At 41.5% G+C, this 14,123-nt stretch overlaps 1 protein-coding gene across 1 annotated transcript in view; it reads right to left on the reverse strand.

Moving 5' to 3' along the window:
• Window positions 1–11,560: 11,560 nt before the first annotated feature.
• ETF1 (eukaryotic translation termination factor 1) overlaps window positions 11,561–14,123 on the reverse strand; it is a 65,152-nt gene continuing 62,589 nt past the window's right edge. Inside the window, exon 11 of the mRNA XM_077266083.1 lies at window positions 11,561–13,860. Coding sequence (XP_077122198.1) covers window positions 13,778–13,860 — 83 coding nt within the window. The 3' untranslated portion in view covers window positions 11,561–13,777. The remainder of the gene's footprint in view (window positions 13,861–14,123) is intronic.

Here is a 14,123-nt window from a genome sequence, read left to right on the forward strand (position 1 = left end):
AGCAAACCACCAAAAACATGGCAGCACCCATAGAGACACCGTGGATCCCAAGAAAATGGTAGATGGAAAATGCTGACAAGAAGTAGCTACTTCACCTCGAAGAGCACTCTCAGCAATGGTACTGGCATGGCAGCAGCACACATGGAGCAGACTAAAAACCTGGATAAGCAAGGGGGTAGGGAGGGACGCAAAAAGATTCCAGCAAGCACGGGTACAAAGTACAAACTGATGGCTTGTGGGATACTTCCCCCTTTATCTTGGGGGAGATGAGGGGGTGGTACTACTAAAAATCATTAAATATTCCACATTGTCCCGTTAGTGCGCAGGGGCATGGTAAACCATATTGTGCTGCTGTGGACGTGGGGGAATACAGGTCTGCTCCTCTGCCTTTCACTAAACCCACAAGCACATTTGGAGAAACCCAGTTGGGACTATACAATATTTGGTTGCTGGCTGGAGCTTGATATTCAGGTGCTTCTCATAAAATTAGAATATCATTAAAAAGTTAATTTATTTCAGTTCTTCAATGCAAAAAGTGAAACTCATATATTAGAGTCATTGCAAACAATACTTGGTCAGGGTTCCTTTTGCATCAATTACTGCATCAATGCAGTGTGGCATGGAGGCGATCAGCCTGTGGCACTTCTCAGGTGTTACGGAAGCCCACGGTGATTTGATAGCAGCCTTCAGTTCATCTTCCTCTTGACAATGGGGTTAAGGTCAGTCGAGTTTGCTGGACAATCAAGCACAATGATACTGTTGTTTTTAAACCAGGTATTGGTACTTTTGGCAGTATGCACAGGTGCCAAGTCCTGCTGGAGAATGAAATTTCCATCTCCAAAAAGCTTGTCGGCAGAGGGAAGCATGAAGTGCATAAAGACTTTGGTCTTGATAAGACACAGTGGACCTACACCAGCAGATCACATGGTTCCCCAAACCATCACTGATTGTGGAAACCACACTAGACCTCAAGCATCTTGGATTGTGTGCCTCTCCACTCTTCCTCCAGACTCTGGGACCTTGATTTCCGAAGGAAATGCAAAATGTACTTTCATCTGAAAACAACACCTTGGACCACTGAGCAACAATCAAGTTCCTTTTCTCCTTGGCCCAGGAAAGACACTTCTGGCATTGTCTATTAGTCATGAGTGGCTTGACACAAGGAATGTGACACTTTTAGCCAATGTCCTGGATACGTCTCTGTGTGGTGGCTCTTGAAGCAATGACTCCAGCAGCAGTCCATTCCTGGTGAATCTCCCTCAAATTTTTGAATGGCCTTTTCTTAACAATGTATATGCAAAGAGAAAAAAATTGCGGCAGCACTCACCAGGTGGCGTGGTTCATTCCTTTATTGAAGATACGAATTCCATTAGAGTAAATGCACGGCTCGGGGGAGGTCCTGTAGAAGCGCTGGTATAGCGCGAAACAGCTGTTGTCCTTCCCTGCTCACTTCCACCATGTCCGCACTCCCCCTAATTTTGTGAGAAGGACCTGGATGTACCACAGTCGTGATCTCTATCGTCTTGACATGAGGAACTCTGTTGCCAGCTGGAATGGGAGATATGTGCTACCTTTGTGGTATGCAGCATTGACTGTGACTATAGACTAGACTGGCAGGAGATACAAAAGTTATCACCTGATATGAATGCACTGGAAGAATTGGCCCCACGATGGGATATTACAGAATGGAGCCATTGCATTGTGATCATCGACCCGGAATTGCTGTAAGACCATGGATGTAAGGAATAATAATAATAAAAAAAAAATAGTTGCATTGCTAACCTACCTAGGTGATTATTACAACCCACAATCTCCGATCTTCACACGGGGTAAGGAAATATAATTAGGCAATCGAGCATTTAATTGTGTATTAGTATTGTGTGCCATTATTGCAGCCGGTATTAGTGTGGTAATCGTATAACTGTTGACTGGTAATAAATATTCTTTGTTGATAAACGGTCCAGTCTCCATTAGATGCGGTTTATTAATGTGTTATAAAGCAAAGGATCCAGACAGTGTTAAGACGTCACTTATTGGCCAAATATTTGTTATTGATATTATGAATGGCATGCTTGACTATTCAGAGACCCCCTTTAAAGTTAAGGTGTTATATTGTTGATATTTGAAAATTTCTAACTTTTTTTTTTCTTTTTTCAGTGACGCTTACAAATCCTGCTTTCTGTTGTGGTGGGGTGGTGAAGGGGCACTGAAGCACCCAAGTTCAAAATTGCTTCAGACGTAAAGACACTGGCTCCATATTTCTCACCTTCAAAAAAGGCTTGTTGTGGGTTCACAGGTACCAAGTGTGAAATATATATTTATTAATTATATATAAAATATACGGATTAAATAAATTCTCGTGTTTTTACATTAAAAAAGTGTAGTCCCTTTAGGACGTGAACATTTTAAAGTCAGATTGCCAATCTAATTCAATGCAGGACTTCTGCATTGTAGCGCGTCACAAGATAAAGTTTGAAATGTAATTTATACTCACTAGCCTTCGCTTGGGTGAATGAATAGAAGCAAGGAACAATCCATACATATGGATATATAGGCAATATATAAAAGATAAATGAGAGAAGACACATGGATCCGTAGAAGCGCAAGAGCGTGAAACGGACATCGTCCAGTCGTTCACTCCCCGCACCCCTCTCCTCACCAGCCGCCGCAGAAAATGTCTGTAATCTGCTAATCGAAAATAAAGGACAACTTATACTGCACAGAAGGATGAGTGCCACTTTTTCTTCTCTCATTTACTTCATGGACTTTCAATTTTATAAGTTGTGCACCACCCATGTCAGTAGCTAACCTCTGAACGTCCTGATCTACAAAGGATCGAGTATACCTATATATCTCTATGTGAAGTATAGCATTCAGTGCCGTTCACATCCATCTTTCTCTTGAAGCGCTTGAATATATAAAAGATATTTACAATGGAAAACCACTCTCCATTTCTTGACTTCTTGGAATATTTGTAATATATGTAAATTGTACAGTACATCTTCTTAGTAATAGAAACATCCAAACGCAGCCGCAACACAAAATAAGTATTCATTCATGAAGACCTCTTCTGCATAGTTAGCAGTATCAGCATCCCAGAAGCATCTAGCGGTAATTTTCACTCCTCCTCTCTGCTCACCAATAACAACTTGGACCACCATTTTATATCAGTCAAAACCCATGTCTTTGAGCTTTTCTTTTATTGTCTCTGACAAGGAGCGAGTCAGTTGCGGAATCTCTTCAGGAATATAATTTACTTTTAAGTTCTTCTTTCAGCACAGATCGTATACAGTCCCGTACTGCGGCCATCCTAAACCTGCTGACTGCCGCCATTACACAACTGATCTCCTATGTACAAGCCGATCATTGTCCACAGAACAATTGCTAAAACAATTGTGCTGTGTGTGTAGAGTATCATTGCTCCCGGGCAGCACATCTCCTGATTACACAGACACAGGCTTGTCAGAGACAATAAAAGAAAAGCTCAAAGACATGGGTTTTGACAGATATAAAATGGTGGTCCAAGTTGTTATGGGTGAGCAGAGAGGAGAAGGAGTGAAAATGGCAGCTAGATGCTTCTGGGATGCTGATACGGATAACTATGCAGAAGAGGTCTTCGGGAATGAATACTTATTTTGTGTTGTGGCTGCGTTTGGATGAATATATAAAAGGTGTTAAAATCGGCAGCAATATCAACCACACAAAATGTATAACTTTAGAGATTTTAGGCCACATGCAGACTTTGCGGAAAGTGGTGTGGATTTTTCCAGACTGATTTTGGTAAATCCGCAGGTAAACCACACTGCGGATTCCACCTGCAGAATTACCGCAATTTTTTTTGCAGATTCCACCTGCGGTTTAACACCTGCAGTTTCCTAATATGGAGCAGGTGTAAACCGCTGCGGAATCCGCACAAAGAACTGACATGCTGCGGAATAAACAACACAGCATTTCCGCCCATTTTTTTTACTGCGGATTTTGTTTTCCATAGGTTTACATGGTACTGTAAACTCAGGGAAAACTGCTGCAAATCCGCAACGTGTGCACATACCCTAAATCAATCCAATTCTCACCAGCTAAGGTGCAGTCACTCATGTTGGTAAGCATCAGTAGTGTGTCAAAGCATGATTAGCTAAGAGTTTTTACACAGGACAATAAGCAAAGCCCAAAAGTCTGGTTCACCTATAGAAAGGAGGCAGATTGTCATGCAGATGAGGGTCCGGCCACACCCTTTAACAGCTCATTTACATATAAGAAAAAAGTGGATTTCTCTGGAATAAGACCTCAGATTACAGGTGTCAAGATACAGTGCCTTGCGAAAGTATTCAGCTCCCTGGAACTTTTCAACCTTTTCCCACATATCATGCTTCAAACAAAGATACCAAATGTAAATTTTTGATGAAGAATCAACAAGTGAAACACAATGGGTTGTTGAATGAAATTTATTGGTTATTTTAAATTTTTGTGGAAATTCAAAAACTGAAAAGTGGAGCGTGCTTTACTTTCAGTGCAGCAATCTCACTCCAGAAGTTCATTGTGGATCTCTGAATGAGCCAATGTTGTCCTAAATGCCTAATGAGGATAAATATAATCCACCTGTGTGTAATCAAGTCTCCGTATAAATGCTCCTGCACTGTGATAGTGTCAGGGTTCTGTGTGAAGCACAGAGAGCATCATGAAGACCAAGGAACCCAACAGGCAGGTCCGTGATACTGTTGTGGAGAAGTTTAAAGCCAGATTTGGATACAAATAATTTCCAAAACTTTAACCCCTTCACCCCCAAGGGTGGTTTGCACGTTAATGACCGGGCCAATTTTTACAATTCTGACCACTGTCCCTTTATGAGGTTATAACTCTGGAACGCTTCAACGGATCTTGGCGATTCTGACATTGTTTTCTCGTAACATATTGTACTTCATGATAGTGGTAAAATTTCTTTGATATTACCTGTGTTTATTTGCAGAAAAAATGGAAATTTGGCGAAAATTTTGAAAATTTTGCAATTTTCCAACTTTGAATTTTTATGCCCTTAAATCACAGAGATATGTCATGCAAAATACTTAATAAGTAACATTTCCCACATGCCTACTTTACATCAGCACAATTTTGGAACCAACATTTTTTTTTGTTAGGGAGTTATAAGGGTTAAAAGTTGACCAGCAATTTCTCATTTTTACAACACCATTTTTTTTTAGGGACCACATCTCATTTGAAGTCATTTTGAGGGGTCTATATGATAGAAAATACCCATGTGTGACACCATTCTAAAAACTGCACCCCTCAAGGTGCTCAAAACCATATTCAAGAAGTTTATTAACCCTTCTGGTGCTTCACAGGAATTTTTGGAATGTTTAAATAAAAATGAACATTTAACTTTTTTTCACAAAAAATTTACTTCAGCTCCAATTTGTTTTATTTTACCAAGGGTAACAGGAGAAAATGGACCCCAAAATTTGTTGTACAATTTGTCCTGAGTACGCCGATACCCCATATGTGGGGGTAAACCACTGTTTGGGCGCATGACAGAGCTCGGAAGCGAAGGAGCGCCATTTGACTTTTCAATGCAAAATTGACTGGAATTGAGATGGGACGCCATGTTGCGTTTGGGGAGCCCCTGATGTGCCTAAACATTGAAACCCCCCACAAGTGATACCATTTTGGAAAGTAGACCCCATAAGGAACTTATCTAGAGGTGTGGTGAGCACTTTGACCCACCAAGTACTTCACAGAAGTTTATAATGCAGAACCGTAAAAATAAAAAATCATATTTTTTCACAAAAATTATTTTTCGCCCCCAATTTTTTATTTTCCCAAGGGTAAGAGAAGAAATTGGACCCCAACAGTTGTTGCACAATTTGTCCTGAGTACGCTGATACCCCATATGTGGCGATAAACCACTGTTTGGGCGCATGGGAGAGCTCGGAAGGGAAGTAGCACCGTTTGACTTTTCAATGCAAAATTGACAGGAATTGAGATGGGACGCCATGTTGCGTTTGGAGAGCCACTGATGTGCCTAAACATTGAAACCCCCCACAAGTGACACCATTTTGGAAAGTAGACCCCCTAAGGAACTTATCTAGATGTGTTTTGAGCGCTTTGACCCACCAAGGGCTTCACAGAAGTTAATAATGCAGAGCCGTAAAAATAAAACAAAAATTTTTTCCCACAAAAATTATTTTTTTAGCCCCCAGTTTTGTATTTTCCCGAGGGTAGCAGGAGAAATTGGACCCCAAAATCTGTTGTCCAAGTTGTCCTGAATGCGATGATATACCATATGTGGGGAGAACCACTGTTTGGGCGCATGGGAGGGCTCGGAAAGGAAGGAGTGCCATTTGGAATGCAGACTTAGATGGAATGGTCTGCAGGCGTCACATTGCGTTTGCAGAGCCCCTAATGTACCTAAACAGTAGAAACCCCCCACAAGTGACACCATGTTGGAAAGTAGACCCCCTAAGGAACTTATCTAGATGTGTGATGAGCGCTTTGACCCACCAAGGGCTTCACAGAAGTTTATAATGCAGAGCCGTAAAAATAAAACAAAAATTTTTTCCCACAAAAATTATTTTTCAGCCCCCAGTTTTGTATTTTCCCGAGGGTAACAGGAGAAATTGGACCCCAAAAGTTGTTGTCCAATTTGTCCTGAGTGCGCTGATACCCCATATGTGGGGGGAAACCACCGTTTGGACGCATGGAAGGGCTCGGAAGTGAAGGAGCGCCATTTGGAATGCAGACTTAGATGGAATGGTCTGCAGGAGTCACATTGCGTTTGCAGAGCCCCTAATGTACCTAAACAGTAGAAACCCCCCACAAGTGACACCATGTTGGAAAGTAGACCCCCTAAGGAACTTATCTAGATGTGTGGTGAGCGCTTTGACCCATCAAGGGCTTCACAGAAGTTTATAATGCAGAGCCGTAAAAATAAAACAAAAATTTTTTCCCACAAAAATTATTTTTCAGTCCCCAGTTTTGTATTTTTCCGAGGGTAACAAGAGAAATTGGACCCCAAAAGTTGTCCAATTTGTCCTGAGTGCGCTGATACCCCATATGTGGGGGGAAACCACCGTTTGGACGCATGGAAGGGCTCGGAAGTGAAGGAGCGCCATTTGGAATGCAGACTTAGATGGAATGGTCTGCAGGCGTCACATTGCGTTTGCAGAGCCCCTAATGTACTTAAACAGTAGAAATCCCCCACAAGTGACACCATGTTGGAAAGTAGACCCCCTAAGGAACTTATCTAGATGTGTGGTGAGCGCTTTGACCCACCAAGGGCTTCACAGAAGTTTATAATGCAGAGCCGTAAAAATAAAACAAAAATTTTTTCCCACAAAAATTATTTTTCAGCCCCCAGTTTTGTATTTTCCCGAGGGTAACAGGAGAAATTGGACCCTAAAAGTTGTTGTCCAATTTGTCCTGAGTGCGCTGATACCCCATATGTGGGGGGAACCACCGTTTGGATGCATGGGAGGGCTCGGAAGGGAAGGAGCGCCATTTGGAATGCAGACTTAGATGGAATGGTCTGCAGGCGTCACATTGCGTTTGCAGAGCCCCTAATGTACCTAAACAGTAGAAGCCCCGCACAAGTGACCCCATTTTGGAAACTAGACCCCCCAAGGAACTTATCTAGATGTGTTGTAAGAACTTTGAACCCCCAAGTGTTTCACTACAGTTTATAACGCAGAGCCGTGAAAATAAAAAATCCTTTTTTTTCCCACAAAAATTATTTTTTAGCCCCCAGTTTTGTATTTTCCTAGGGGTAACAGGAGAAATTGGACCCCAAAGGTTGTTGTTCTATTTGTCCTGAGTACGCTGATACCCCATATGTTGGGGTAAACCCCTGTTTGGGCACACGGGAGAGCTCGGAAGGGAAGGAGCACTGTTTTACTTTTTCAACGCAGAATTGGCTGGAATTGAGATCGGACGCCATGTCGCGTTTGGAGAGCCCCTGATGTGCCGAAACAGTGGAAACCCCCCAATTATAACTGAAACCCTAATCCAAACACACCCCTAACCCTAATCCCAACCCTATTCCCAACCGTAAATGTAATCTAAACCCTAACCGTAACTTTAGCCCCAACCCTAACCCTAACTTTAGCCCCAACCCTAACTGTAGCCTTAACCCTAGCCCCAACCCTAGCCCTAACCCTAGCCCTAATGGGAAAATGGAAATAAATACTTTTTTTTTTATTTTTCCCTAACTAAGGGGGTTTGATTTACTTTTATAGCGGGTTTTTTAGCGGATTTTTATGATTGGCAGCCGTCACACACTGAAAGACGCTTTTTATTGCAAAAAATATTTTTTGCGTTACCACATTTTGAGAGCTATAAATTTTCCATATTTTGGTCCACAGAGTCATGTGAGGTCTTGTTTTTTGCGGGACGAGTTGACGTTTTTATTGGTAACATTTTTGGGCACGTCACATTTTTTGATCGCTTTTTATTCCGATTTTTGTGAGGCAGAATGACCAAAAACCAGCTATTCATGAATTTCTTTTGGGGGAGGCGTTTATACCGTTCCGCGTTTGGTAAAATTGATAAAGCAGTTTTATTCTTCGGGTCAGTACGATTACAGCGATATCTCATTTATATTATTTTTTTTATGTTTTGGCGCTTTTATACGATAAAAACTATTTTATGGAAAAAATAATTATTTTTGCATCGCTTTATTCTCAGGACTATAACTTTTTTATTTTTTTGCTGATGATGCTGTATGGCGGCTCGTTATTTGCGGGACAAGATGACGCTTTCAGCGGTACCATGGTTATTTATATCTGTCTTTTTGATCGCGTGTTATTCCACTTTTTCGGCGGTATGATAATAAAGCGTTGTTTTTTGCCTCGTTTTTTTTTTTTTTTTCTTACGGTGTTTACTGAAGGGGTTAACGAGTGGGCCAGTTTTATAGGTCGGGTCGTTACGGACGCGGCGATACTAAATATGTGTACTTTCATTGTTTTGTTTTTTTTATATTTAGGTAAAGAAATGTATTTATGGGAATAATGTTTTTTTTTTTTTTCATTATTTTGGAATATTTTTTTTTATTTTTTTTTACACATTTGGAAATTTTTTTTTTACTTTTTTACTTTGCCCCAGGGGGGGACAATACAGATCGGTGATCTGCCAGTTTGCATAGCACTCTGACAGATCACCGATCTGCGAGAAGTGCAGGCTGCTTCACAGTGCCTGCTCTGAGCAGGCTTCTGTGAAGCCACCTCCCTCCCTGCAGGACCCGGATCCGCGGCCATCTTGGATCCGGGTCTGGAGCAGGCAGGGAGGGAGGTAAGACCCTCGCAGCAACGCGATCACATCGCGTTGCTGCGGGGGGCTCAGGGAAGCCCGCAGGGAGCCCTCTCCCTGCGCGATGCTTCCCTGCATCGCCGGCACATCGCGATCATGTTTGATCGCGGTGTGCCGGGGGTTAATGTGCCGGGGGCGGTCCGTGACCGCTCCTGGCACATAGTGCCGGATGTCAGCTGCGATATGCAGCTGACACCCGGCCGCGATCGGCCGCGCTCCCCCCGTGAGCGCGGCCGATCGGCTATGACGTACTATCCCGTCAAGGGTCAGATAGGCCCAGGTCACCTCGACGGGATAGTACGTCAAAGGTCACAGAGGGGTTAAACATCCCAAGGAGCACTGTGCAAGCGATCATATTGAAATTGAAGGAGTATCATACCACTGCAAATCTACCAAGACCCGGCGGTCCCTCTAAACTTTCATCTCTAACAAGGAGAAGACTGATCAGAGATGCAGCCAAGAGGCCCATGATCACTCTGGATGAACTGCAGAGATCTACAACTGAGGTGGGACAGTCTGTCCATAGGACAACAATCAGTCGTACACTGCATAAATCTGGCCTTTATAGAAGAGTGACAAGAAATCAATTTCTCAAAGATATCCATAAAACGTGTTGTTTAAAGTTTGCAACAAGCCACCTGGGAGACACACCAAACATGTGGAAGAAGGTGCTCTGGTCAGTTGAAACCAAAACTGAACTTTTTGGCAACAATGCCGAACAATATGTTTGGCGTCAAGGCAACACAGGTCAACACCCTGAACACACCATCCCCACTTTCAAACATGGTGATGGCAGCATCATGGTTTGGGCCTGGTTTTCTTCAGTAGGGAAGATGGTTAAAATTGATGGGAAGCTGGATGGAGCCAAATACAGGACCATTCTTGAAGAAAACCTGTTGGAGTCTGCAAAAGACCTGAGACTAGGACGGAGATTTGTCTTCCAACAAGACAATGATCCCAAACATAAAGCAAAATCTACAATGGAATGGTTCACAAATAAACGTACCCAGGTGTTAGAATGGCCAAGTCAAAGTCCAGACCTCAATCCAATCGAGAATCTGTGGAAAGAGCTGAAAACTGCTGTTCACAAACGATCTCCATCAAACCTCACTGAGCTCGAGCTGTTTGCCAAGGAAGAATGGGCAAGAATTTCAGTCTCTCGATGTACAAAACTGATAGAGACATACCCCAAGCGACTTGCAGCTGTAATCGCAGCAAAAGGTGGCGCAACAAAGTATTAAGTTAAAGGGGCCGAATAATATTGCACGCCCCACTTTTCAGTTTTTGAAAAAAAATATTTAAAATAACCAATAAATTTTCGTTCAACTTCACAATTGGGTTCCACTTGTTGATTCTTCAAATATAAAGATACCAAATGTAAATTTTTGGTGAAGCATGATATGTGGGAAAAGGTTGAAAAGTTCCAGGGAGCCAAATACTTTCGCAAGGCACTGTATCATTTTATTCAACTTTCTATGACCTGCCCATATAGACAACTTAGGAGGGTTGATACTACTGAGCGATGTCCTTTAAATGTTTCTCCACACCAAGGGCGCACCGAGTGCCTCTGCTTGGTTTGAACAGTCATTCTATGCTGAAACTCCCCTTAGTGTCGTAATTCTTTAATAACTCACTTTTACAGCCGAACCAGACAATTTTGCTTTGCTTGTTATTGTAATGTGTAAAATCCCATGACAATAAAATGCCCTTTAACTGCACCCTCACACCTGCTTGCTTTCTATCTCCAGCATATTCTGGCTTTATAAAGCCAAATTGTCAAAAAGAGGTGGGCGTTGGGACAGAGGGAAAAGAAGTATATGGGAAGGTGCACTTAAATGTTTGGCCACACCAAGGGTGCACCGAGTGAATGCACTTCGTTTGAACAGTCATTCTGTTCTGATAAACTCCTTTTAAAATGTTAAAATGGTTGTTAGACAAATTTTTGAATGAATCAATTAAAAGGCATACCCACCTTCCAGAAACATCCAAAGAGTTTTTTTTTCCCTCTTGCATCACAAATCCACTGCAGCCAATTATAGGTGCACTGGTGTTGTGACTTCTGAAAACAGAGGTGACCTTAAGGAACGGCCGGCGCAGGATATTGATAGGTGCTGGAAGGGGAGATTGCCTGTTTGTTTTTAATTAATCTATACCAGAAAATTTTTTATATATACTGTATATTTTTTACTGTAAGGCCACTACTATAACTACAAAGTTTCTAAAGATTTCCAAGTTTGAGAAAGCATAATTGAAAACCCTGAAACATCACTATTCTTAAATATGGTTTAATACTTTTCTCCATTTCTGTACATCACAACACCAAGTTATTACTGCTTGGGAACACTCATTTCAGGATATATAAGGTTAAGAATTGTACCCCATTTTATTTGTACATATATGTATATGATGTGCCACTGAAAAGAACACATTAAAGAAATACAAAAATTTGGCATCATTTCCAAATATAGCAAAAAGGAAGAAAGCTACCATGTTAGTTGTAGGGTTGAAGTAGACCAGCTTTCTAAATCAAAGCAAATTTACATCCATTTTTTTTTTTTTTTAGAAACGTGATAACAGGCCCATGTACAACAGCGTTATGCAGTCATTTCTGAAAGAGCAAGACACGGCAATATACTTATTTTGGAAGCAGTCGGGACTAGAAAATTAAGTAGGACCGTCTGTAATTAACATTCAACATATGTTAGTCTGGGTATTTTAATTGTTTGAGTCGATGTAATTTATGGGATTTGGATAAAACTTCGTCCTTAGAGACATGAGCCAACTACATGGAAAGAACAAAAGCTGTTTTGCAAGCATTTCATATAGAGAAAATCAAAATAAAAAAAAAAAAAAAAATGACAACATGTATGTGGAACTGTTGCTGACTTGTTAAGAGGAAACTATTTGGAGGAAGGGAAAAATAAGTCAAAAATTACAAAAGGGGCCGTCTGGGCAAAAATAAAAAGTACTCCAAGGACAAGTATCTATACAGAATAAACTATATTGATACTCGCCTACCGGTTCCCACATGGACCCAGCGAAGACATTGAAGAGAAGATGTTACGGTCCTACAGCGGCTTGTGATTGGCTGCAAAAGCCAGGTAATTTTGATGACCACATCCTCCGACAACCATCCAGTGATGTGCTGCAGAAGTCACCCGATAGCTGCAGTAGTCAGGCGGAGCGGTGACTTCTCTTCCGATGGAGACTAATGAGCAGCCTACGCTGAATCAAGGTGTGTGTTAGGAGAGTATCAATCAGTTTGAGGTGAGGTTTTTTGTTTGTGGAGAAAATTTTATTTTTATTTTTGCCTAGACAATCCCTTTCAAGGAGGGGTTTTCACATAACCTGCACTTATCACCTATAAACTGGAAAGAGCCTCATTGCAGGGTCTGACTAATCACAAGGATAAAAGTGCAAGGTCCACCATTTGAGTGGGGCGGTAGTGGAGCACTCGGACCCACCAAAGCTTCCACAGTCTATCGGACTGATGAAGACAGCTGAATATCAGTCGCAGAGCTGGCAACTGCAGCCCCACTTAAATGGAAACAAGGCACCTTGTACTCATGATTGCTGGTAATATTGGGAAAGCATCTTTAATAAAAAATAAATTAAACTGAGAAACCAACTCAAAGACTTGGAGGTCAAGTGTTTTGCATATATCAATTGCCCACTTTTATTAGGATACTGAGTGGCAGTGAAGAAAAGCAACCGCCCGCACATCCCCTACTTTGTTACTCATTAGATGCTTGGCTGCTGGAAGCGTGATTAGTGTATGCGGTACTATATGCATGCTGTGTGCTGTTTTTACAGGATCATGCAACGATATATATCATCTTCATAACTGACCCTGTAATAAGGTTATGTCATATCCTTTCATAACTTTGTACTTGCATCTTGGTGCCTTCATGTCCAGTGATGGTTCTAGCAGGTAGCCACAAAAATGGACCTCAGCTGCTTTAGCACAGACCTTACATAGCATATGTAACTTATAACAGGACTGGTAAGCGTCTGCAATCTGCTGTATACATTGTATAGTTTTAGTGTGTACTTATCCATTCTTTATTCTGAAAAATCAAACATTATAAATGGATATCATGTCCTCCTGACATAAAATAAAAAGTAAGCATAAGGGTGTTGGAATTGCACGGATATCTGAAGCCAGCTAATTGCCTGTCTATAAAGATAAAATGAAAGAAAACATTTTCTTAAAATACAAGATGAACTGATTTCTTGGTAAGTAAAAACGGATTCGGTCAGACATGTCCAAGTGGCATGAGGGAACCTTGCAGCAGCGTTTACCATCATGACAAAGAAAGAGAAGAAAAAACAAAAGTTTTCATTTTTCTTATCCAATGCTTATAGGCAAAGTATTGGAAATGTTCAAATTCTAAGGCAAGGACCATTTTTATTTTCCACCATAAATCATCTTCTTGGGTTGGATGCTGGAGGGTTAGGCACAATTTGCCAGACCCATCTCGACTACCTAGTAGTCATCCAGGTCAAAGAATTCATCATCTGTTCCTTGGTACTCCATTCCTTGAAAATCCACTCTGTACCTCAAGATACCTGGAATAAAAATCACGTGTTAGTACACCATGCAACCATAGCTGAACCCACTTCCCTGTCATGCTGCATGCTACATTCCTATAGGCTAATAAAGGTTTGCTTAAGGTCTATGAACCTGCATAACAGGTGGAAAAATTAAAGGGAATCTATCAGTAGGATTGATCCTTCTAAGTCATCTTAATGAGCATGTAGGTCATAGGAAGCCGAATACAATGATACCTTGATATCAATAATCCAATGTCCTCTTCCAGAGAAATCTATGT

This window comes from Ranitomeya variabilis, chromosome 5, assembly GCF_051348905.1.
Source record: "Ranitomeya variabilis isolate aRanVar5 chromosome 5, aRanVar5.hap1, whole genome shotgun sequence".
NCBI lineage: Eukaryota > Metazoa > Chordata > Amphibia > Anura > Dendrobatidae > Ranitomeya > Ranitomeya variabilis.